The sequence below is a fragment of the Apis florea genome, unplaced genomic scaffold (assembly GCF_048593485.1).
Source record: "Apis florea isolate Af1SG1 unplaced genomic scaffold, ASM4859348v1 contig_3170_pilon, whole genome shotgun sequence".
NCBI classification, from domain to species: Eukaryota; Metazoa; Arthropoda; class Insecta; order Hymenoptera; family Apidae; genus Apis; species Apis florea.
The window spans coordinates 5,812,668-5,837,982 of record NW_028256714.1 but is presented as its reverse complement, the minus strand read 5'-3'; the positions used below and the strand labels follow the sequence as shown (position 1 = coordinate 5,837,982).

Sequence of the window (25,315 nt, the reverse complement as noted above, 5' to 3'; positions counted from 1 at the left end):
ATATACACACGTCACTACCGAATCTCTCTCAATTATTCTAATCCTATTCTCTTTATCGCACCAATTGCCGCATCAATACCATTGTTTTAGACAATCGCTTTACACAATACATAATCGATTTTCTGCAATTATTAGCACACACTGATCACTTGAATCAACCACACAATCACATTTAGCGTGTATATTCATTTTCATTACTGATTAGCACTTGATTTCAACGAAACTATTTTGAACGTTCAAAAAGTCAAAAAATGCGCGCGATGATATACAGATATATTCAGGTGGGAAAATGTTATCGATCATGAAATTGTCTAGATAGATGAAATAAAACTGAAAAATGAAACACGGCGAAAAATGTAAGGTTCATCTACTTACTTACTTGCTATCGGCGTTCCCTAGCTGACAAGACGATGACGTTTCGTCGCTGTCATTGTCATCAACCTCTTTTGAAAGGGGTTGTGCTGCGGCATGGCTTCTGTCGCCGGTCTCCAGGTCAGCGACGAGAGTGTACATCGACGATATTTAAATAAATGCAGAACGTCGTTTTCTTAACGACATTGTTGTCGAATTTGTAATTGATGCACGAATCACTTTCCGCGTATTGTCCCTCGCGTTATACAATAGAAAAGTAATTCGCCGAGTCCACGAAGAGGGCCAATTTCGTTCACAAACCCCTTGTACACTCGATCGCAAGTAGCGCCCTCCCGCCACTAAACTGACTGATTGTGTACAAATATACGCCGGTGGCACCACCTTGTGCTCAAATAACCAAAACTCGTAATATCATTGGTGATCGATTCATAGATTAGTTGCATGATCATGTGAAAAAATATTTTCATATAAAAGATTGATTAATAATTAATATCAATTTAATTTAATAACTATATTATATATTTTATTCGTATTATAAAATTGATTTTTTTTGTTTAATTTTGTAACAAAAATAAAATAATGTATATTTACATGTACATAATTACAAATATATATAATATTTATAATATATACGAATATATTTGTAATTATTTTTAATGAATTAAATACATATACTATCTCTCAACAATATAAGTTAATCTCTCTCAAGTTAATTAGAAATTCATTAAAATTAATGTTTAAAAAAAAATTGATTGTTACCGAAAGAAAAGTGATACGTATATTTCAGTGAGATTAGATACAACATATATGTAATTACATGTTTAGAATGGCGCAGCGACCTCCACCGTTCACAGGCAAAGAAAATAATCGTTGCTCCAGTTGGATGTGCGCCAGCAAATGTAGCTCCTTTTTAAGTTTGTCCTTCAAGCGTAGCCTTGACTTTCAAGTTACATATGTATCTCTAGTCAGTACCTTGCACCTGCCTTCTAAGATACCGTAATTGGAACATCTAGATATAGTTGTTGCATTTGTTCATGTCTGTTATCTAAAAATACTTATGAAAATAAATCGATAAATACTGGTTAAATTTTATCTTTAAATAAGAAATTTCAATAATCAAAAAAATAAAAAATTCAGATGTATTTATTTAGCAAACAATTTGTAAAATTTTTAACGATAAATATTACAATACTCTACAATAATTTATGTAAATTAATTGATGCGTAAATAATTTTTTTTCACCATATATATTATTTTCAAATTATAATTGTTGTTCAAAAAAATGGCTGTTTATATAATGTATAAAATTTTGAAATTGATATTATTATATAATATTTTGCTTTTAATAAATATTTAATTCAAAGATATATAGATATAATATTATATATGTATAAATTTTAAAGAATAAATACAACATTTTTAAAATACATCTATTTAAAAAATATCGTGCGTTAATTGCATTACAATTTCATTAAATTGTACGTTGATATTCAATTTAGAATGTTTTTATTCGAAAGTTTAAATACTGTTATATAAAGCTTAAATACTTTACGTAATATTTAATAAAAATTCAATATAAAAATATTATAATTATTCTCCTCGTGTAATATCGTAATCATTTAGTCATTTTAATAATTTATAAATTTTTTTAAATATATTAATTTCATTTCTTTAAAATTGATCATTTTTAATCATATTTTTATAATAATGAATAATTTTGCTATACTTTTCATTTATCAGTAAAATGCATTAAATTATTTTGATATCTTAGTAACGATAATTAAATGTATAATCAAATACTTAAGATTAATTATTAAATCATTGTGCTTCATAAGTGCCTCATACATGTATGAAATATATTAATCATTATTATCGAATAATTAGATATGTTAGAAATGACATTAATACTTTCTCTGTTTGTATTTCACTAGTCGATTAAAGTATAATCATTAATACCTATTTCGCATATTTCTTAAATACTTTGAATTCTCTAATTTATTTTTTTTTTTTTTTTTTTATAGATCTAAAAGGTTTTAAACCTCATCTATTTGTTACGTCTTTACAGAAATGGTATAAAATGTAATTATTTGTCTTTTTTATTTTCTGAGTTGATTATTGAATTAGTGTTTGTGTTTGTGTTTAATTTGTCATTATGTTCATCTTTAGAAATTTTATCATCTTGAATTTCTGTGATACTAGCTTTTTCCTCTTTTGTTTCTTCTTCTTCTAGAAGATAGTCCCAGTCTTGCGAGTCATCACCACCATCTCGAATCTTACTTAATTCTCTCTTCAACATTTCCAAACATTCCCTTCGTTCCTTCCATTTCTCAGCTTGTTCAGGATTTGGTTTGGCATCTCCGCCTTGCATTTCCTGTTCAATCTTTTCCCTTTTTTCACATTCTAATATGTACTTCTCATAGTTCTCCATCTACACAAAAGTTTATAATCATATTCTTAAAAAAAAAAGTGTTCTGAAAAAAATTTTCAGAAAATATATCTACATAAATATAGACAAACAAAAAATAAACACAAAAATGTTGGTTAAGATATTTATTCAATTACAAGTAATTTAATTTTAATATTATTAAAATGAAATCTCTATTAACTAACATCATTGCCTCATTCTCCATCTTGCTTTATTTAATCTTAAATAAATAAATCTCTGCTGACATTTTTGTATACCAACTTTTGTGTTTATTTTTACTTTTAGAATCGACCTTTCAAAAATATACGAATTTCATATTTATATTAACAGTTTGTTTATATATGTTTTGTAATAATCTTATAAATAAGTAAAAATCGCAAAATAGATTCGTTTGTAATCATTCGAATTAAAATATCACTTTTTAATCAAGTTTTGTGTGATGAAAAGAAAACGATTATTCTATACAAAAAACATGAACATAAACTTCTTATATATACAATTAATCAATGTCAGATCAAAGAGATTGAAAAACATTTTCCTACTGCTTTAAAGAAAGGAAACGCTTTAGAACACTTCTGTGTATCTATATTTCAAATAATATAGAGAGCTTGAAATTGATCAACTGGATAAAAATCACAAATATATAAATAACTTAACTGTCATCGTTAAAAATTTTATAAAAAATTTAATCCTTTCAAATTCCAATTACTTCCTCTTTATTAATTTTAATGACTTTTGAATTATATTGTACTTTTTTTGAAGAACTTTTCCCTTTCACGAAAATATAGAATTCTTTTAATTTTCAAGATATTAAAAAAAAATTTATTGCTATTATTGCATTGAATTTATATATATCTATTTATATTTTTTACAAAACACATTATAATAACCGATATCCAAAATTTATAATTATATAATCCATCAAAAAATAGTTGCTCTTGAATAGATTTGAATTCTCATTCCAATGTACAATAAATTTTGGCATTTCACAATTTTTCTTCCTTGTGAAATGAAAATAAAATATAAAATAATCCTTGAACGATTGAAATTACGATTTTTATTACTCAAAAATTGTTTTAAATTTTATTTCGCATATTTAAGCTTGTTATGTAGGTCTAGATAAATATCAAATATGATGATTAATCTATTATAACTATTGTAATGTATTTTCATAACAATTATCATAACTAACTATCCTTCTTGAACATTTCAAAGTATTACATTCAAATTGAGCGCCATTGAAAATAACGATTGTCAGGGTAACATGACTAGAATTTGGACTTTTTGACGAATAAATATTTAAAAAAACAAATACAAATAATTATTTTATGGAGATCGAAATATTATAAATATTCAAATTAATAAATCATGCATTCAATATTCAAACTTTAGTTTCATTTGATTATCGATTTTTCAGAACCGATTATCATTTTGTATTATACACTGATCAAAAAGGAAAAAAAAGATATGTAGAACTGATTTTATAAAACCTTAAGAAAAAGATATAATTTGTTATAAAAAAAATAATATATATAGCATATCTTCATCAATGAATCTTTACATCAATAAGATGTAATGTATTATCATATATTTATTTACTAAAAGAATTTAAAGAAACGAATAGAAAATGCATAAAAACCTTATCTTGTAGCATTCGTTGGACATGATTTTGTCTTTTTAAATGGCGCGGTAACCAAAAGCATGCTTGGATAAGTCGTAAAAATATCCAAACAGCTCCAGCAAGAGCCAAATAGGAACAAGCAGTGAACACCATATTTACAAAATCGACGGTGATCTGTTGATACTTCATAATCGATTATTTTTAATAAAATCTGCAATTAAATAAATCAAATTAAGATTATCTTCGATAAAAATTCAAATAATAGATAATAATAACGATTGATTTTTATCGATTTCGTTTCATGTAATATTTAAATATTATAGAAAGAAAGAAATGATAAATATTTCTGTGACATACATAAATCGATGTTTATAATAAGTGCTATTATAAATATATTTATAATATTCAAATTTACAACAATGATCAATATACTAATACTAATAATATTGATATTAATATTTATATCTTTTTAAAACATTTTTCTTAATTTTCATGTAAATATTATTATTTGTTATATGAATTATGTTAATTTACAGTGAGTTTATAAATATTATATATTAAATATATTTATTATTATTTTGAACAACGTTAAAATATAATATAGTGAATATTAAAAGATAAATGAAGTGTGAATTAATAAATTTACGACATCTTTATTATTATATTAATTTAACTTATAGCTAATAATATAAATCTATTTTGAAGAAAACTATAATGCTTAGTATGTAATGTGCAGTGCATATAATAAATGTGAATAACATTCTGACTTTCATTTACTTATCAATGATACACTATGAATGTATCGATTATGCTTACTTTGTTAAAGCAATAAATGTGCATTATGTGTTATGTATTCTTTCAATGCTCATTACATATCTTTTATTTCTAATTTTAGTATTAGTAATTAGTTGTATCAAATGTAATTGTTTCGTGTTTCTTAAAATATTATAATATAAATATTTTTTGCATTAATAACATTTCATATCGAAATATAGACATTTAATGAAATTCTTAGATATTACACTCACCATGTTATTATAAAAATCGACGTTAAATCGCTATTGTTGAATAAATCGCAGGTACGTAGTTTACTCACAAATTATGTAAATAAAGAAAAGTATTATTTTAAATAATAATAATCATACATATAAAAAATAAATAAGAAGTTTTTAATATAGTAAAAAATTATTTTTCTTGTGACTTCTATACTTACGTATTCTAATATTTGAACAATTAAATAATTAAAAAAAAAAGATTCTTGTAACAACGAAAACAATAAAATATTATAGTTCAAAATTATCAATTAATATTATCAATTTTAACATTATAGAAACAATATTATAACTACAAAATCGATGGTTTTTGTTTTTCACAGTTTTCAATGTTTTATCTAATTTATAATATATTGTATTTAAAATGAATATCATATGAACATGAAATATATATTTATACTATAGCTATATACGGATGTTCTACTTTCATTTGAATTCTTCTTATTCGTAGCGCGCAAATTTGATTTCGTTTTATGACGTTAAATTTATGTATATTTTCTATATTCAATAAACTTACCTTTTTTAAAGAAAAAATAATATTATCATATCCAAGTTAGGTCAAATTTTTATAAAAAGAAAGACAAAAGTCATATGTAACACGAGTAGAAAGTAGAAGAAACGTCGAATACGTCAGGCTAACAAATGAAACACAACTATCCACTACTGACCCCTATCGAAACAATCGATATATGGATATAGCCACGTATGATTAAACTGACATCTTACAAATATTTCAATCCGAACAGGACACTAATGATTTACTTTCTTTAATTTATTTTATAATATTATTTTCTAACAATCACATTCAAAATTTTTTAATTATTCTTTAATTAATGTTTTTAATTATTTTTCTCTAAGCATATAGATATTTATTATAAATTATATGCATAATGTGATTAATTTTCACATATTTAATATTAACTTTTTAACTAATAATTAAATAAAAAGAGATTTTTAATGCAATTATATTTAAGTGAGAAATTCAATAATTTTAATGATATATCAATTTATATTTTTTTGAAAAATACTATTTCGAATTATTTATTAAAAAAGAAATAGAAAAAATATAAAATAAATAGAAATAAAAAAGAAATATAAGAAATTATTCAAATAATTTTTTTCTATATTTAGGAAATAGAATAAAAAAATTATATTTAAGTTTATATACTATAAATATATTTATAGTTTAATCTTGATAAAAAATATAAAAAGAATATATTATCTATTAAATATTATAATTGTTTTTTTTTATTTATATCTTATAAATAAAGAATAAAACAAAAAAATATATATATTTTCAATATGTGAAAAAGCAATACGGATAATGAAAAAATATATATATATATATAATAATGACATTTATGATATAGATTATTTAATTATTATAAATTTCAGTTTTTTATTTTCTTATTTAAATTGGAAAGTAGCTAAAGCTGAAAAGAACAAAGAAATTAAACGAAGAATACACTTTTTATTTTTACAGAGATAACTTAAAAATAATACGTTCCACGTCCCAGCTAACATTAATTATCTAAATACAAATTGACACTTTGTGGTATTAATAGCAAGATTTGAATAGAATCATCACTTGAGTGGAGAATTTATTGTGTATCATTTAACTATCAAATTCTAACATTTAACATGATGTCAATACATAATTTATTTTCTACGAAATTATACATGTTCATCTAAACCTGATACAATACGTACAGAATAAACAGATGTGGAATGTGTGACATTGCAGTCATCAACAAGAAGGAACAAGGCCCATTGCACTTTTTTAGTTTTAATACTCGAAATACATATTTTTTTTTATGTTTTTAAAAGAGAAATATTTACGTGACAGATCTTACATAGAACAGAAGGTAAGGAGTGGCGGAATTTCGTGGATTTGGCGCTAGCTTATCTTCTAATTCTCGCAATGGGATTACATGCACTGCTTCGTCATCACATTCTAACCACGTGCTAGGATGTTTATGACGTCGAATACCACAACAATCCATACTGCGGCAACCAAACCTGATTAATTGTTCCTTAGTTTCACTAGCACTTGGTTTACTTCTAAAGTATTTTAATATACCCGATGTTTTATCTGATGAAGACGAATTTGTATTTGTGTTGCTACTACCCTGACCAGAAGTTTGTCGTTTACTATCTCGGTCACATTGAAAATATTCTGCAAATGCAGATTCATCAGGCAAACGAGTATAAGCAACATAATGACCAGCTGTCATTGTTGCACCTTGATGCATAATTACAGAATATAATTTATATACATGTCGTGATTCTGATCTGCCACCTGTAGTTCGTGATTGATCGTTGTTGCATTCTTCACAAAAGCATTGTAATGTTAATGGTGTTGGCATATGATTATTGATTTTTTCCATTGACCTAATGTAATATATGTCTTTATATTAAATATGAAAATCTTATTTATTTTATTACAATGAATAAAAGTAAAAAATAATCTTACCCTGCAGCAGTAGAAAATCTTTTCAATTGCAATATAAGTAGTCTTGGTAAAGATGGGAAACATACAGCTCTACGAGCTTCATTATATCGAAGACAGCGAGCGCACCAATATTTATCTCGGCCCCAAAGAAGTTCACTAGTAACTACTGCACGTTTATATACTTCACTACTATCCATTGGTCTTACTTCTTTATCTATAATAAATATATTTATAATTTAATCACTCTACAAGTTAATTAATATAATAAAAGATAATATGTACCTTTTTCACTTGATCTGTCTATATCTATAGGCACACATATATCGCAAAATGTTTCTTTTCGTTCTGTAACATGTTCACACTCAAGACATGTAGTTCGCAAAAGACTAATTCCTTCAAAATCTTCTGAAATAAAACATTTCTTGCTTTCCAATCTATGACTACTTATATCTCCATTACTTTCCGGAAATTCAGCGTGACCATTTTCATATTTCATACAATATTTCATATAATATTTCACATTTTCATATGGTCTAGAAGATACTGATACACCATTTAAATTTGATTGTACAAGACAAGATGAACTTCCTCTTGTTGTTATTTTTTTCTTTTTTCTTGATTTACGAATGCTTCTTTTATTAGAATTATTACCTTCTGATTGTACATCTGTTAAATGTTCAGTGGAAAAGTCTGATAATGTATCATTATTTTGTCCAAATTGACTTTCTCTATGTCTGACCAACAATTGGAATGTTTCCCTAATATTATCGAGTAAACATACTAAAAGCTCATGAGCATCTTGTTGTTGATTTCCCTCAAAGATAGGATTTACATCTCTGAAAGAAAAATATATACCATACAATATATGTAATATATATATTTCTATCTTAAATATATATATTTTTTTAATATAATATGTACCTAAGAGCTTGCAAAAACGCATCTGGCTGATATGGTTCACTGTTTTCTCTTGCTTCAGATGCACGCAATGCCATAAATAATTCATGTAATTTCTCAGTAGCTATTTGTATTCTATGTTTATTATTATCTCCAGTAGGTCCAGCCAAAGCCAATAAATCTTTACTACTCCAACTCCGACTGCCACTTGATGTAAGTGAGACACCAGTTCTGCCCAAAGATGATGATTTTATCTAATATAAAAAAATCATATAATTTTATGGCATTATTACTATATAAAATTATAAAAAGTTTTTATTTTTAATAAAATAAATCTTACTTTAGTTTGAATTTGTTTATCATTTAAATTAGACAAATCAGTGGCCAAATGATGCAAATTATGTAGAAATGATGGTGCAAATCGTAAAGTATATATCACACTGTTCAAAAAACATGTATTTCCTAAATTACATAAAGTAGCTATCCTTAATCCTTCTGTACCGCTATTTGATACATCATAACTTCCATCTTGATGATTGCTCAATTGATTACGATAACCATTCAACATTTTGCTTATACCTTTATAATTAATAAATATATGTTAAATTATATATAAATATATAAATTTAAACATATTTTTTAAATATAATAAAAATTTATAAAATAATAGAGTTAGATAAGTTTACATACTATGAGTACAGGTATCTTTGTTTAAAAGGCTCTCCCTCTCTGAAGTCTGAGGAGCCTGAGAAGTATTAATAGAAATTGTACGTTCACGACCAGAAAGGGATAAGCAAAATTTTTTCCTAGGAGGAACTGAACGTTTATCTGCATCTTCTTCTGTTTCTAATACTGTCATTTTTTGTTGACCTAAAATAACAATATAAATTACATAATTTATTACATTAATGTAATCTAAATATTAATATAAATTTATTTAAAAAAATGTATTTTTTGAAACTTAAATTTACTTTCACAGAAAAGATATATATTTTTAATTTATTGTATATTTATTGTATTTTTAATTAATTGTATATATGTCTTATATACGAATTTAGAAATATAAATGTTTTATATATATATATATATTATATACACACACAATGTATATACATATTGTTTTTATATGGAAAAATATTTGTATTAATTACTTTAATTCATATTATATAAAGTTTATAATTTATATACTTACGTAGTATTTAGTAGGGAAGTCATGGAACAAATGAATTTGTTATTAACCTTAGTTAATTGAAAAAATCTGTATATACAATTAAACCACAAAATATTCTTCGACTAACACGAACTACATTTCTACTGCTGTCAGGCGGAACACTTTTTCTTACAATATTGCAGTAGCCATTATTCGTTGCACCCAATATCATATATTCACGAATCGCGTTCATGTGCGATTATAATTTCACATTTATGTAGCTTTTCCTATATTGTTCACACTTCCGTCATTAACGTTTCCCTAGAACCCGTTACGAACGTTTCTATCTGAAAATGGAGGTTGGTGCGACTATGATATAAGTATATATTCAATAAATCAAAAGTAATATTACGTTAATTAAAATATAAATTTTTTAAGAATATTTTATTATTACTTTAATATTAACTCATTTTTTTCTTCTATTTATAATTAATAAGTCTTTTTATAATTATAAAAATATTAAATTAGTTATATCATATGCATAAATCAAACATTTTATATTATTCATTTTTATATATTTAATAAAAGATTTTTTATTTAATTATAAAATAATATAATTTCTTAATAGCATGTTTTAAACATGAGTATATTTTAAAATTAATTTATAAAATTATATTGATTATTTTTTTATATAAATTTTTTATATCATTAAAGAAATATATGTAATTAAATATATATACATAATAAATATATATGCATTTATTTTATTAATTGAATATTTATTTACTTTTTTCTTTTTATTATATAAATATTTTTTTTATTTTTTATTTATTAAATTATCAATATTATTATTTATATTAATAATAATTTTTAATTCGCATTTTTCTTTAACATAAAACTATTATTTTTATAACAATTTTGCAAGTTCTGTTTTTTATTATTACTTACAAATAAGTTATCAATTAATTAATAATGAAAAATTAATATAAAAATTTCATAAAATTTAAAAATCTTGATATATATCTTGATATTATAATAATTTCAAAAAAATTTTTATTTAAATTTTATTTTACTTATTTAAATATGATATTTTATTAAATATTTTATATAATTTTATATTGTTTTTAAATATGTAAGTAATTTTATAGTATATTTTTATAGTAATATACATAAATATACATAATAACATTATTATATTTTTTAATATATACTGAATATATTATATATATATTCTATAAAATATATTCTAGATTATTTATATATAAAAAACCATTTTATTATAGAATGAATATATTCTTTATTGAAGTTTAAGAAAATATTGCATATAAAAAAATATATAATTATTTATACAAAATTAATATAGAAAATATAAAATATAAAATAATAAAAAAATAAATTACTTATTTTTATAACGAATCCATTTGTTTATATATTATTAGATAAAAATCCAATGATACGATTCATTGTATGTAAACTAAATATTTATTAAAAATAAAGTCAAATTTACAATTACAATTTTTAAGATATATTTTTTTATATCCGAAAATAATATCAATCATGTTTTAAAATGAAAAAGAAGTGAATTCAATTTTATAACTTTCTACTATTTTCGAGATAAGTAGAATTTATTTTATATGAAAATGTGCAATCAATATAATAACTTGTTTTATGATTTAATTTATTTATAACTGATAATTTATTTCATTAAACAAATGTATTTTATAGGGAATTATATATGTTATGTTGGCTAAAATGTATATCCTTATTTTAAAAACCGTTATGTAGACATTTGAAATTATCAAACTGTTTAAAAAAATAAAAATATTATTTTTGTGCAATGTACTCAAATAATTTTGAAAAATTAATAATTCAAGCACGGCAACTTGATGATGGTATTGAAAAATTAATAACAACATGGAAATTGCCACATGTTTTAATTGGATGTTTTGGAGAATGTACAGAAGAAACAATTAATTATGTCGAATCTGTATGGAATATTATAAAAAATACACAGGTCAGTATTATCTATATCATATAAATATTATGATATTATTTATTTAAAATTATTAACTAAAAAAAGATATTTATATATTTATTTAATTTTTTTAATATAATATAATTAGAATGGAATTGAGGAAATTTTATCAGAAACAACAAATTGGAGCATAGAAAATCCAATACATATGGAAGAGTTTCTTCAAGAAACTAGAAAAGAATATGAAACTTTAAAAGAAGATTGTGATAATTTGGAAGGTGTTTTTGCAGAATATGGTTATGATTATAATGAAGATAATATTTTAGACCAGTAAGTTTATAATTTGTAATATTCTATGTAAATAATAATAAATATTTATTATTTTAACATTTTATTTTTAAATTACATAGAACTGATAAAACAAATGTAAATATTAATGAAAGTTCTGATCGGAACTTAGTTGAAGGTATAGAGAACTTAGAAGTTGAATTTACTCCTAATCTCAGTTGGAAATGTAAAATAAAACAAAATGGATTAACATCAACTTATAATGATAATAACACATCTCATACATTAATTAATAGTTTAGCATCAGTTTCTAATGATATTTCTATTACACATAAGGATTTTATTTGTACTCCAGGAAGAGAACGTCCACAAGAACCAATTTATTCTAGACATTTTTATAATATATTAAAAAAATGAATTTTCAAGATTCTATTTTATGATATATAGTTTAAGATCTGTATTATATGTATTATTGTATATTTTTTGTTTTGTTAAGTATTAAAATATTTGAAATGAATAATAGAATTTTAAATGATTGAATTTCAGTTGATTTACCAATTGACATATCCATAAGTATTTATACTATAATATAGAAAATATTTTTTTACTATATTAATATATATAATAATATATTTAAAAATATATTTCTATATACATTTCTTTTTACAAAAATAACTTATAAAAAGTTCTAGAAATTCTATTTCGTAAATATCTTACGAAATTTAATATTAAATTTAAATTATTATTAAATTTTTTAAATATAAATAATAATTTTAAATAATAATTTTATATTATATATCAATATCTTTTTGCATAGAATATATCTAAAAAAGTATAATTTTTAAGTACATCATTGCATTTATAAAACTAATTATTTAACTAGATTTAGTAAAAAATAGATTTTTCTATACTATGTACTTATTTGTTCATTTTTTCGTATATTTATTAAATTTAATATATATTCTATTTTTATAATCGACTTAATATTTATATTCTATATTAAAAAATATAATAAAAATATATTTTTCTCATTTAATTAATTATTAAAAATGATTTTTATTTAATTAATAATAAGTGATATGGTTATGTTGACAGTGAAAACGGTGAAGTAAATAAATGTAAATAATACAACATAACCCTTATATTATCATAAAAATATCATTATAAAATAAACTTGAAATAAATACCTTTAATTCTTATAAGTACTATGGGTTAGTATTAAATTTAATGTAAAATTATTAGAATATATTTATATTTGTAATATTATATATTTATCGTTTATATTATAATTGTTAGATACAAATACAAAATTATGTCAGGGTAAGGACATTTTTGAAAGAATGAACTACTTATACCAGGTAATAATAATTCTTAAAAATTTATATTTTATTGTTTTATGTTAAAATACAATTATTAATAAAATATTATTTATACAGGCAAGTTACTTGATGGCTTTAAAAAATAGAGTAGCAGCATCATATTATGGAAACATAATGGTTGGTTGTGCAAAAAAATCTGTTTTAAGAATGTAAGTTTAATTATAAAATAATTTAAAATTTTATTTAATTGATGTGATACATTTAGATTATTGTTATAAATATATTTTTCATAAATGTATTTTTTTTTACAAAAATGTTCCATTTGTGAATAATTAAATTTATTTTTATATATATTAAATTATAGACTAGTAATAATTTTTTCAAACTCAAAAAAAATGAAATATTGTGTTTTTTTTTATATATATCCAATACAGAAAAAAAAAGATGAAAATTCAGGTTCAACTATATGATATCTGTATAGTTATATATGTATATATATATATATATATATATATATATATAATCATAATTTTAATCAATTTTTAGAAACTATGTAAATGTATATATATATATTTTTTTTTCTTTAAGAGAACCTGATATTAAGAGAACAATTTGTAAATGTTGTCAATCTCCCCTTATACCTGGGGAAACTGCAAAAGTACGATTAATATCAAAACCTATAAAAAGTATAAAATGGACATGTTTAACATGTTTAAGTATTAAAAGATACCCTACAAAAAAAGGATATAAATTATGGATAGAACAACCAAATTCAGTAGTCCAAATTTTTAATTATGGACCAAAATTATTAGATGATAAATCTAATAAAAAAGAAAAAAATAACTTGGATAAAAAAGAACATATGGATATTGAGAAGAATTGAATATACACAGATTTGAATATTTATTTTCACATGATGTGAGATGTGATGAATGTTGATATATGAATACTTTTTTTTATCAATGACTTACATAAAATATGTTACAATAAATTTATAACCAATAAACAGATACTTTTACTAACTATAATATTCGTAACCACCTAGTAATATTATGATACTGATATTAGTTTTACATTAAATGTTTATAGACATAACATGATCGTAGTTAAGTTATTGTTTTTGAGTATATGATATACTGTACGTTTAGAGCCGTTCGCAATAAATTTCATAGACCCCAATGCACATATGTTTCGTTGAGGACGGTTTAGATGATGAAAAACAGTGTGGTCTTCGCAGCGCGAAATGATTATGTTTTTACATAACATTGAAATTTGATGCGAATGTCTCCATTTCACTAGCTATGATATGACTATATCCGCCCATCGCCAATGAGTTGTAAGAAATCTCAAATGCAATTTAACCGTCACTATATATGCGGGCGTAATCAAATCACAGATTAATCAGATAAAAATCAGTCATTTAATTCTAACTTAAATAAATATAACATATTGAAAATTAATAATTGTACATGAACTTATATGATATATATTGATATTTCGATTGAATTGTTTTTCTTATTACAAATATTTTTAACATTATGAGTATGTTCTCTTTATTATTAGAACATTTTATTGTATGTTAATGCCATAATATGGCAGTGATTTGTTCACAAGATAATGACACTATAAGTACGTTCTTTTTTGTTACGCGTGCAAAACGTACATAAGTTATATAAATACTAAACTAGTGAGGAAGTAATCAGAAAACTGCGCTGGACGGAGTCTACACATTCATTTATATACATATATCTGTCGTGCCAAGCTTTGGTCATTAAGCTATTTCACAGTGTCTATTATCTAGCAATTTTGATTTTTCTAACAATGAACCTAACAATTAGTTAGATAAGACCATAGGTTGGCAACGCACACATATATACATGCACACACCAGCTACAGGGAAATATTTATTCCAGTAATATTGACTGTTCGTTGTTACTCTTCATCTTGATTTCTTCGTTGTTGAAGAGTTCGAACTGAAATTGCAAAAGATGCACAGTCAGGGTAGATTTTTCTGTATAATTCGGGATAATTTGCTCTTCTTGTACACGCGTCTACTCGCAGACAAACCTAACGATATTATCCGATTATTGTCGAAAAGGTGTGTGCATGCGAGTGTAATTTCAGAAAGGCGCGTGCAACAGTTAGAGCAGTGGTTAAAGAGGTACGATGTATGATGATAAGTTATATTATTGATTAAAAAAGAGGGATTGGCATAAAACTTAATTTATACTAGCCCTGAAACGAATTGGGGTTGGCCATCACGATCAAGTGTAAATTGAGGCATTACATTCGAAGATGGCTGAAATGTTGATCCTTGGAAACCCATGGCCGATTCGTAAAGCTATGTAAAAACATATAAATACATTTTCAAATTCTATAACAATTTATCTACTGTATATATTTAATAATTTTTCTTCATACATTGTGGTTTCCTGGAAGCGTTGTATAATCTGGCGTCGTAGGACGATGCCTACTCGTAGGTAGTGGACGTTGAATAGTAGCATAAGTGTTATCTTGAGATGTATCACCCATACCAACACTTACACCACTTCCACGTCTTTCTGTACCTAGACCACCTTCAGGTTCACTAAATACTTGCATTGTTAATTCTTGCTCTTCATATAATTTAAGTTTTCTGAAAATAAGCATTATATAAATACATCATACTGAATCTTATATTTATAAAAAATAATTTTACTCACTGTTCAATCCACAAAGGATTTTCTGTAGTATTTAATTCATCAATAATTTGTTTTTTTATTAAGCCATCTTTTTTTCGTATATCATTTGGCACAGTGATTACCCTAAAATATATTATATATATATTATTATATATAATATAATATATTTTATATTTTCCATATTAAAATAAGGATATTTATTTAATATTTACCAATGCCGTAAACAACAACAAACTACCGTTACTGTAACTGCACCAACTAATAAAACTACCAATAAGGCAATTAAAGCAGCTAATGCAGGATCGAAAGGTTCTTCCTGTACTCCAGCATAAGCAGGCTGAAAAATTATATTATTATAAAATCCAATTCTATTAATATATTTATACAATTTTAAGTATACAAAATTTAATATAAAAATTTAATATATATTTACCACAACATTTTCAATAGCAAAACCAGCATAATAATCTTTCAAGAAATCATATTTTGCATCAATAACTTTAAGTACTTGTGGAACTGGAGCAATAGTTTGCGTTTTTGATTCCACTACGTGTAAATACATGTCGCACCTATAAATTGTATTTAGATATTATGCTTTTTAGATATTATATTAATTTAAGAAGTATTCAAAATATTTTTCTTTACCATTCTCTACGAATATGACCTGATGCGTCTACGTGATACCGTATATCATCGACAACGACTCTACTTTGAGTTGCATTCGATAATTCTGATACGATTTCATCGCGTTCGCGATTTACTTCTTCAGGAGGTCTTGATAAAATAACTCTTATTAATTGTGAGGCTTCGAATACCCAAACCTTCATTAACATAATAAATAAATAATTATAAAATTAGATAAGAAGATATTTGCATATGAAATAACTTACATGAACTCTAGTCATTGCATATCTTTCTGGAATAGCAGCTTCTTTTGCTATAACTTCAACGATAAATCTATCTTGATTATATTCAGCCATATATCCACTTGTAACAAGTTTACCATCTTGTGTTACAATGAAAGGACTTGGAACTATAGAACCACTAGGTTTTTCTGATCCATATTTGTAAAGATTTGCACTGGCAACATAATAATGGAGTGTGCCATTATCTCCAACATCTAAATCTGATGCTGTTACTTTTGTTACAAAATCGTTTACATTTGCCATTGAATTAACACCAGCATAATAATCATTACGTTCAAATATTGGCGAATTATCATTTTCATCCAAAATAATTATAGTAACATTTACATATCCATGATCCGTATTGTGCATTAATGGTCGTCCTGCATCTGCAGGACTTATATAAATATCAGGATCATTAGAAGCCAATATCGATAAAACATATTTATCTCGAGTTTCGCGATCGAATGATTTATTTGTATATATGCTACCATCAGATTTGTCTATGTAAAATGCATAATTTTCGTTTCCTGAAAAATGATTGTGACATTAGCATAAATTTGTTCATCGTTTTAATATTTCTATAATCTCAAAAATTATAATTATATATGTTATTTACCAGCTTCTATGTAATAATATACTTTTGCGTGTCTTCCTTCATCTTTATCTTCTGCAATTACTTTTCCTACAAAGTAATCTTTTGGGCGATTTTCTGATATTTGAAAATGATATTCATCATAAAATTGTGGTGTATTGTCGTTTGTGTCAACTAATTGTACAGTAAGTAGGCGTAAAGTTTCGTATGCTGTAGGTGTACCATGATCAGCAGCTACAAGAACAAGCTGAAATAATATTAAAATTAAGTATTATTATTTTGAATATGATGAATATTATAAATTTTTTAGAAATATATGAATAAAATTTACCTCAAATTTGCTTTTTACTTCGCGATCAAGAATAATTTTCGATCTTAATTCACCTGTTTCTTGATCTATAGAAAATTCTTCTGTTTCTTGAATGTTTCGATTTCCAACTTTTAAATGATAACTTACGCGCCCGTTTTCACCAGGATCTCTGTCGATCGCTTTCACAGTTAATATTAAGTAATTTAATACGCCTGTATTCTAAAAAATTTTGTTCATTATTACATTGGTATAATTTTAACAAATCAAATTAAATTATTTTATTAATAACTATTTTTACACATACCTCAGGTACTTCAACAGTAGCGTTTGTTAATTCAGGTAGAACAAATTGTGGTTTGTGTTGATTTACTGGTGTGACTCGTATATCAACATAACATTTATCTGAATGTGGACCATTACCAGCGCCGTCTCTTGCTTCTACTTCAATTCTATAAGAACCAGCTCTGCCAAGAAGTGCTGCTCCAGGATATAAAATACCTGTTTCATGATTTAAAGAGAATGATTCATTTTCATTTCCATGAATTATAGTATACCAAACTTCTCCATTGATTCCTTCATCATGATCCACAGCTCTGACCTTATAAGAAATATTTTGTATATCAGTCCTTTCAATTATACAATTTTTTAGAATCATATTCAAATTGGAATTACCTGTAAAATAGGTGCAGGTGGATTTACTGGCAGATTTTCAGCAACCGAAGCTCTATAACTATGTTGTGTAAATATTGGTCGATTGTCATTAACATCAATGAGTTTTACAACTACTGGAACTGTAGTACTTCGACGTGAATTTATATGGGCACCATCACTGGCCATTACTGTTATAGTAATATTTGGTGTTATTTCTCTATCAAGAACAGCAGCACTACCAACAGTAATTTCTCCTGTTTCATGGCCTAATAATTTATAAAAATATGTGTTTATACAATAAAATACAATTTTACATCATTATGAACAGAGAATTTAACTTACCAATATTAAAGTCAGCAGCATGATCACCTATAAGGCTATAACTAACTTCTCCAAATGAACCTTCATCTCCATCTGTTGCTTTAACAACAGTAACATGAGTACCTGGTGGTGAGTTTTCTTTTACAGAGGCATTATACAGTTCTTTCTCGAATTTAGGATCTTGATCATTAACATTTATTACAGTAACGATTACTTTAGTAGTTGCAGATAATTGAGGCACACCAGAATCATATGCAACTACTGTAAACTCCAATTGTTTTGTTTCTTCATAATCAATAACTTGACTTGTTCGTACAATTCCTGTAAAATTTATAATATTTACTATATACTTCTCTTTACTATATATTTCTCTTTATTTTTAAATGCAACAATTATATATAATGAACCTGTAACATTATCTATATTAAAATAAGGACTTGGTGGTATAATTGCATATCCTGCTATATTACTATCTGCATCAACTGCTGTAAATGCTCCTACAATAGCTCCAGTTGGTTGTTCTTCTTGCATTTCTATTAAATATCGTGGATTTTCTCTTGTCCATGGTTTTAGGAATTCTGGTGCCATATGATTAACATCAATAATTGTGACTACTAAAGTACCTAATTATAAACAGAAGAATTATTTAAATATGTATAGATAATATTTTCGATATTTAATATATCCGACTTAATTATATTCGTTAAAATATATTAGAGATTCTACACATACACGCGCGTACGCATGAATTAATATTTTGTTTTGATTTTGCTAACTATTTATATCTAACATATAAATAATTTTTAATTTATAATACCTCTTCCTTGTTGCAACGTCGGTGCTGTTGTATCACTGACAACTACAGTGATGCTTACTGTTGCTGCAATATCACGATCCAACGATCTAACGACAGAAACTTGTCCGGTTGCGCGGTCAACAGCGAAAAAATCCTATAAATGCATTATTTAATATATATTTTTCACAAATTAAACTTTTGTAATTATAAAATAAAACATCATCTTTCATATCATACTTTAAAAGATTTACTGTCGTTGACTTGTTGACCGTTTCTATCGATCGCAGTAATAGGTTCAGAAATGGCGAAGTTTAACGCTTCCACATTAGTACTATCTGGATCTGTAGCTTTTAACGTTGTAAATACTGTTCCGATAGGAGTGTCTTCTGTAACTTCAGCTCTTTGAGTTTCTGGCGTAAAATAAGGCGCTTTATCGTTGCTATTTTCAACATTAATCATCAACGTTGTTGTACCGGTTAAACTAGGAGTTCCTAATCATAAGAAGGATTATATGATGAAATTATAAGAAAGGTTTAAAGAAATAACGAATTATTGTAGCACAATATAATAATGTCCGGATAATTGTCGCAAGATTGGAATACATCAGTTTCTCAAAAAATAGAAAAAAATGTATAAAATTAATTAATTCTAAGAATTGATGGAAATAATTGTATGATAGTTGGCAAACAAGTGGACAGAAAATGCGATAATTAACCAAGCACTATATACATGTAATACTATATACATATATTCATCTACCTTTATCGAATGCTATGACTTCTACGTGATACGTATTTTTATTATCATAATCTAGTTTTCTAAACACCGTTACTATGCCTGTCGTTTCATTGATGGTAAAATCATCAAAAGCTCCTTTCTGAATTCTGTAAACAAGTTCTGCATTAATTCCTGTGTCAGCATCAGTCGCTGTAACTTCTTCTACGACCGTTCCTAAAATACACGTATTAAATTACACAACATTATTGAAATAATTAATAATTTTTATGAATTATTATGGAAAAAATTACATACCAATCGGTGATATTTCTGGTAAACTCGCAGTATAAAGCTCGTGAGGAAATATAGGTGCGTTGTTATTAACATCGCGAATTGTAATGTTAACAATGGCGGAATCGACAAATATTCCATCGCTTGCCTGTATGACAAGCGCAATCCAATCGTGAGTTGAATTGGTTAAATCGACCGGACCTTTATTTTTTATGGTAATTTCACCAGTATCTTGATCTATAGCGAAAAGATCTAAATCATCGCCGCCTACTATTGCATATGTAATTTTTGACGTTTTGTCTTTATCTCGGGCTTGCACTTTCAAGTCAGGCTCAAATTTTTCAGCTCCTTCGTCTATAACGGCACGATATTTGTCTTGCAAAAATCGCGGTGGGCTATCATTCGCGTCTGATAAACTGATACGCAATGAAACACTAGTTGTTTGTCCCTGGCCATCATCATCTGTTGCCTAAAAAAAATGAAAATTAAGTAAACTTATATTTTTCATTGTTTTGATTTTTCTAATTATAATAATATAAAATTAAAGAAGCACATTATATTTAATTATATAAAGTATTCCAATAATTATATATATAATTATATATTATTACATATATATAAAGTTATTATATTAATTATATTAATATATTTATGGAATATCTTTGGAGGATTAATTATACAAATCAAAGTAAAAGTAATTCAAGAAAATTAAATTAAATTTAAATTTAATTTATTAAATTATAAGAAATTTGAGTTAGAAGAAGTGATATGGAGATAGAGTGAAATAGTTCTATCTCGATTATCATTTTGATTTATTTTTGTTTCATCAAAGTAAATTTAAGTTGCTTATAATTATAATTCAATAAATAATCTCACGATTTTAATATATCAATTTAATATATCAATTTTTGTATTTGTTTTGACATCTAGATCTTTTAAATTTTACGAATGTATTAATTCATAAATAGTATACATACATATATATTTTTATATATTTTATATAAATTATATGTATCTATTATATTTTTATATAAATTAATTTTTCTATTTAATTCCTAAGCTTATAAGCTTAAAAAGATATAATAATAATAAAAAAAAAGATTATATACGGCATACAAAAGTAAAAATTATCTTTTTTTATTATTAAAAATTTATAAATTTTGCAAACATATAAAATCAACAGAGACATTCAAAAGCCTCGTTGCAAACAAGAATAGTATATGCTAGGAGAAGGACAGATATAGGATAAAAATTTGGGAATCAGCGCCATTTCTAGAGTGTCACAAATGAAATATATGTAAAAAAAAAAAAAAAAAAAAAAAAAAAAAAACAAATGTTAGAAGAAAAATAGAGGTAGAGTAAGAATTAATCATTAGTGCAATCTCTTGATTGCTAAAGACATTTCTACAAAACCAGAATAAGATAGGCCAAAAATTGAAGATTAATGCTTTCTTGTTAAGAATTTGAAAATGTATCTTAAATTCTCAAGAGATGGTGCTGATGCTCAATTCTTATTCTACTTTACCTTGTTTTGAAGAAATATCTTTGACATTCAATAGATGGCGCTAATGGTCAATCCTATCTCTATTCTTCTCTTACTATTTGCTCTCCTTGTTTATATTTGTTTAATCCGAGGCATTCAACACAAATTATGCAGTGTTAATAATTTTTCTGTAAATAGATGCATAAAAATCATATTCAATCAACTTTAATTTCCTGTTAATTTCTTTAGAAATTACTTTAGAAAAAATTAAAGTTTGTAAAACTTATTGTATATAAGATAAAAGTACGCGAAACAATATCCTGTACATGTTTTCTTTTTCTTTTATTCAATATCTTGTAAATTAATAATTTTTAAGTAGCTTTTTTATAAGAACTAACGAGTTGCTTAATTCAATTCATTAAAAATTTTATGATTCTATTTAAAATATTAAATTTTCATATGACCTCTATGCATCCATTTACAAAAAAACCATTAATATTGCGTAATATCATCTATTTTATTTATTTTATATTAAACATCTTTTATAAGAATATTCTTTTCATAACATTATTTTCTTAAAAGATGTTTTATTATACATGTACATGTTTTTAAAGACTTATAAATTCTGGGAAAATTTGGGAAAAATTTTTCAAAGAAATTATCTTTTAATAAATACTAAATAGAATAATTTTGATGATGATATACCTTATATGTGAGAAAATATTCCGTTTGTTCTTCGTAATCCAAACAAGGTGATGTTCCAGGATTTGCACAGGGAGCCACTGTAATGATCCCAGATTTCCGATCAACAGAAAAATGTTGCGCACCTTGTCCAAGCAATTGATAAGCTATTCCAGCTGTGCCAAAACTGCAAATATAAAACTTTTATTAAACCTTCGAATTCGGATCCAGATAAATATTTCGGGATTTTTCTTACCGTCCGCTGTCACGATCTTTAGCAGTGATCGTTATAACCGGTGTCCCTGGAGGTGCAGTTTCCAGTACCACGGCGGTATAAGTGGGATTACTGAAAGTGGGTGAATTATCATTTGCATCCGTGATAGAGACAGTCACGGTTGCCGTGGAGGAAAGTTTTGGATCTGTATGGACCTCTTCCGCAACGACCTAAAGGATAACAATGGTATATCGCATAATTCTATTTTTACAGTACATTGATAGATACAAGCAAGGATATAATTCACGAGCATGAAAAAGGATTATATGCTTACCAGAATAATGAATTTACGTTGGTTGGGATTCTCATAATCTAGCGAACCATTTGCGACGCGAATATTCACGGAAGTGCTTCCAGTTGCCATAGTCGGTTCGATGGTAAATGCACCGTCCGTAATGTCTTCTAAACGTAGAGAAAATACCGAGTTCAAGCCCTGTAACGACGTGATTTTATGAAGCTTGCAAATGAAGTTTTGCTTGTATAAATTGTTCATATTAGATTATATTTAAATGAAATTTATTTTAAATCTATAATTTAAAAATAATTTCAAATAACGTAAATTTTGATAGATAATGTATTTCAATTAAGGTTATGTTCTTTATTTGGCCAAATAAATAATACATTGAAGAATTGATTATATCAGTGGCGGCTAATATATCTGTTTCTGCGACATTACAGCATTTCTAATAAAAAAAAAATTTTAAATTCAAAAAGTAAAAAATAATACTAATATATATCATATATATAAATACAATATAATAAAGTTTAAAATTATAGATATGATTATGTTTATTGTAATATTTTATTAAAGTGATATTTTCAACCATTGATTCGGAATACTCAAAATTCAGGTATCGATAAATACGAGCAAGAGTTCTAATAAAATTTTTTTGAAATTGATCTTGTTTTTATTAAAAATTACTCACGACATCGGGATCCTTGACGGTCATGTCCAAATGAGGCAGGGGCGTACCATTCGGCACGTTCTCAGGAATTTCTATATTGTATTCACGACGATTAAAAGTAGGCGGCTCGTCATTGACATCCTTGATTGTCACCGTCGCTTCGGCCGTAGAGACTGTCAGATTATCATTACCTGGCATACCGTCGATCAATTCACGTGCCCTCACCTTCAAGGTAAGCACCCCCGTCGAATCCTTTAATGCTTCCCTGTTTAACGGCTTCGCCGTTCTCAGCTCACCTGTTTCATCGTCCAATAGAAAATAGTCGAATGGATCTAAATAAAAAAAAAAAAAAAAAAAAAAAAAGAAAAATATAAAATGTTATTTTTTGTATTTTTCGAAAAACTTATAGAAATTAATCATTCTTTTGTCTTTTGATTTTAACTGTTCTCTTCTTCTTTTTTATTCTTTTTTTTTTTCATATTAGTTAATACAATTTTATTTTATTACTTTTTTAGAAGCTTCCAAAATTAAGTAATCTTCTATCTTTTGTTTTATTCTATTCTTTTCTTTATATTTTGTCGTATTAATTAATTTTTTTTTAGTTGATTTTTACATTTGAAAAAATAAAAACAAAAGCAGAGTCTCAGATTAATCATTTTAACACAGATAACTTGGTAATAGCAGATAGCAAAATGGGGTCGACTCACTGGTAACCAATTCGTAGATCATCTTTCTTGGCATTCCTCTATCGCCATCCCTGGCTTTGACGGTCATGACCAAGGTTCCAATTGGGTCGTCCTCGCGTACCACACCCGTTAACGAGTCCAGAAATTCCGGTGGGCTATTCTGAATGTCTGCTACCTTGATTTCCACCCCCGTGGTCTCATTGTTCAACCCATCCTGCGAGGAAAATTCACTTGTACAAAAATGATTCGTAGCCCGATCCTGAGTTATCTTATCGCGCGGTTTAAGGTAGGCGCAATCTGCTCTACCTCAACCAATTATTTTAATCGCCACCATTTCGTCTGCCAGTTCAATTCCGCCGGAAATCTGTTTATTACGTGCAAGTTGAACGAATTGGGAAACTTTTCAAGATGACGTTAATTCATTCTCGTTGGACATTGTTTTCTTCGATCGTGATGACAGCTGATGCA

General features: G+C 25.7%; 6 protein-coding genes across 11 annotated transcripts in view; 2 read left to right on the top strand and 4 right to left on the bottom strand.

Moving 5' to 3' along the window:
• The window catches only part of LOC100866260 (uncharacterized), a 97,955-nt gene extending 97,234 nt beyond the window's left edge, over positions 1 to 721 (bottom strand). The window contains exon 1 of one of the 4 annotated variants that reach the window (XR_015292545.1): positions 376 to 717. Coding sequence is in view for 1 of the 4 variants with exons in the window: in XM_086909977.1 (XP_086766103.1) it covers positions 380 to 513 (134 nt within the window). In the remaining 3 variants the exon portion in view is untranslated. Of the gene's footprint in view, positions 1 to 375 lie in introns of all 4 variants that reach the window. The other 3 variants (XR_015292543.1, XM_086909977.1, XM_086909980.1) reach the window with 3 other exon arrangements.
• Positions 722 to 2,366: 1,645 nt separating this feature from the next.
• LOC147657390 (uncharacterized) lies at positions 2,367 to 6,148 on the bottom strand. Of its 3 annotated transcripts, none has more exons than XM_086909976.1 (3): positions 5,988 to 6,148; positions 4,437 to 4,601; positions 2,367 to 2,800 (listed from the first exon to the last, which is right to left on the bottom strand). In XM_086909976.1, the coding sequence occupies exons 2-3, from the start codon at positions 4,569 to 4,571 to the stop codon at positions 2,456 to 2,458; spliced, it is 480 nt and encodes a 159-aa protein (XP_086766102.1). In that variant the 5' UTR covers positions 4,572 to 4,601; positions 5,988 to 6,148; the 3' UTR covers positions 2,367 to 2,455. The 3 variants fall into 3 exon arrangements, with proteins under 3 accessions (XP_086766102.1, XP_086766100.1, XP_086766101.1); XM_086909974.1 differs by having other exon boundaries at positions 4,437 to 4,629; positions 5,447 to 6,138; XM_086909975.1 differs by having other exon boundaries at positions 4,437 to 4,629; positions 5,988 to 6,138.
• A 773-nt stretch (positions 6,149 to 6,921) lies between these two features.
• On the bottom strand, positions 6,922 to 10,379 carry Usp1 (ubiquitin specific protease 1). Its single transcript, XM_086909973.1, has 7 exons — positions 10,012 to 10,379; positions 9,510 to 9,689; positions 9,160 to 9,398; positions 8,844 to 9,073; positions 8,205 to 8,758; positions 7,944 to 8,136; positions 6,922 to 7,861 (listed from the first exon to the last, which is right to left on the bottom strand). The coding sequence occupies exons 2-7, from the start codon at positions 9,676 to 9,678 to the stop codon at positions 7,306 to 7,308; spliced, it is 1,941 nt and encodes a 646-aa protein (XP_086766099.1). The 5' UTR covers positions 9,679 to 9,689; positions 10,012 to 10,379; the 3' UTR covers positions 6,922 to 7,305.
• A 1,154-nt stretch (positions 10,380 to 11,533) lies between these two features.
• Positions 11,534 to 12,764, top strand: LOC100868649 (uncharacterized). Its single transcript, XM_003693047.4, has 3 exons — positions 11,534 to 11,983; positions 12,093 to 12,274; positions 12,355 to 12,764. Exons 1-3 carry the CDS (start codon positions 11,807 to 11,809, stop codon positions 12,647 to 12,649), a joined length of 654 nt encoding a protein of 217 aa, XP_003693095.1. The 5' UTR covers positions 11,534 to 11,806; the 3' UTR covers positions 12,650 to 12,764.
• Positions 12,765 to 12,897: 133 nt separating this feature from the next.
• Rpp21 (ribonuclease P protein subunit Rpp21) lies at positions 12,898 to 14,579 on the top strand. Its single transcript, XM_012485464.3, has 4 exons — positions 12,898 to 13,443; positions 13,529 to 13,590; positions 13,669 to 13,760; positions 14,140 to 14,579. Exons 1-4 carry the CDS (start codon positions 13,440 to 13,442, stop codon positions 14,432 to 14,434), a joined length of 453 nt encoding a protein of 150 aa, XP_012340918.3. The 5' UTR covers positions 12,898 to 13,439; the 3' UTR covers positions 14,435 to 14,579.
• Cad87A (cadherin 87A) overlaps positions 14,438 to 25,315 on the bottom strand; it is a 243,465-nt gene continuing 232,587 nt past the window's right edge. The window contains exons 7-29 of the mRNA XM_012485460.3: positions 24,869 to 25,061; positions 24,183 to 24,493; positions 23,531 to 23,689; positions 23,239 to 23,426; positions 23,007 to 23,169; positions 20,843 to 21,287; positions 20,570 to 20,761; positions 20,048 to 20,301; positions 19,832 to 19,964; positions 19,422 to 19,637; positions 19,036 to 19,335; positions 18,715 to 18,959; positions 18,347 to 18,640; positions 18,064 to 18,261; positions 17,757 to 17,979; positions 17,123 to 17,667; positions 16,878 to 17,053; positions 16,666 to 16,801; positions 16,445 to 16,569; positions 16,254 to 16,355; positions 15,973 to 16,186; positions 15,786 to 15,892; positions 14,438 to 15,524 (exon numbers count right to left, since the gene is read on the bottom strand). Of these exons, the coding sequence (XP_012340914.1) occupies positions 15,491 to 15,524; positions 15,786 to 15,892; positions 15,973 to 16,186; positions 16,254 to 16,355; positions 16,445 to 16,569; positions 16,666 to 16,801; positions 16,878 to 17,053; positions 17,123 to 17,667; positions 17,757 to 17,979; positions 18,064 to 18,261; positions 18,347 to 18,640; positions 18,715 to 18,959; positions 19,036 to 19,335; positions 19,422 to 19,637; positions 19,832 to 19,964; positions 20,048 to 20,301; positions 20,570 to 20,761; positions 20,843 to 21,287; positions 23,007 to 23,169; positions 23,239 to 23,426; positions 23,531 to 23,689; positions 24,183 to 24,493; positions 24,869 to 25,061 (4,953 nt within the window). The 3' untranslated portion in view covers positions 14,438 to 15,490. The remainder of the gene's footprint in view (positions 15,525 to 15,785; positions 15,893 to 15,972; positions 16,187 to 16,253; positions 16,356 to 16,444; positions 16,570 to 16,665; positions 16,802 to 16,877; positions 17,054 to 17,122; positions 17,668 to 17,756; positions 17,980 to 18,063; positions 18,262 to 18,346; positions 18,641 to 18,714; positions 18,960 to 19,035; positions 19,336 to 19,421; positions 19,638 to 19,831; positions 19,965 to 20,047; positions 20,302 to 20,569; positions 20,762 to 20,842; positions 21,288 to 23,006; positions 23,170 to 23,238; positions 23,427 to 23,530; positions 23,690 to 24,182; positions 24,494 to 24,868; positions 25,062 to 25,315) is intronic.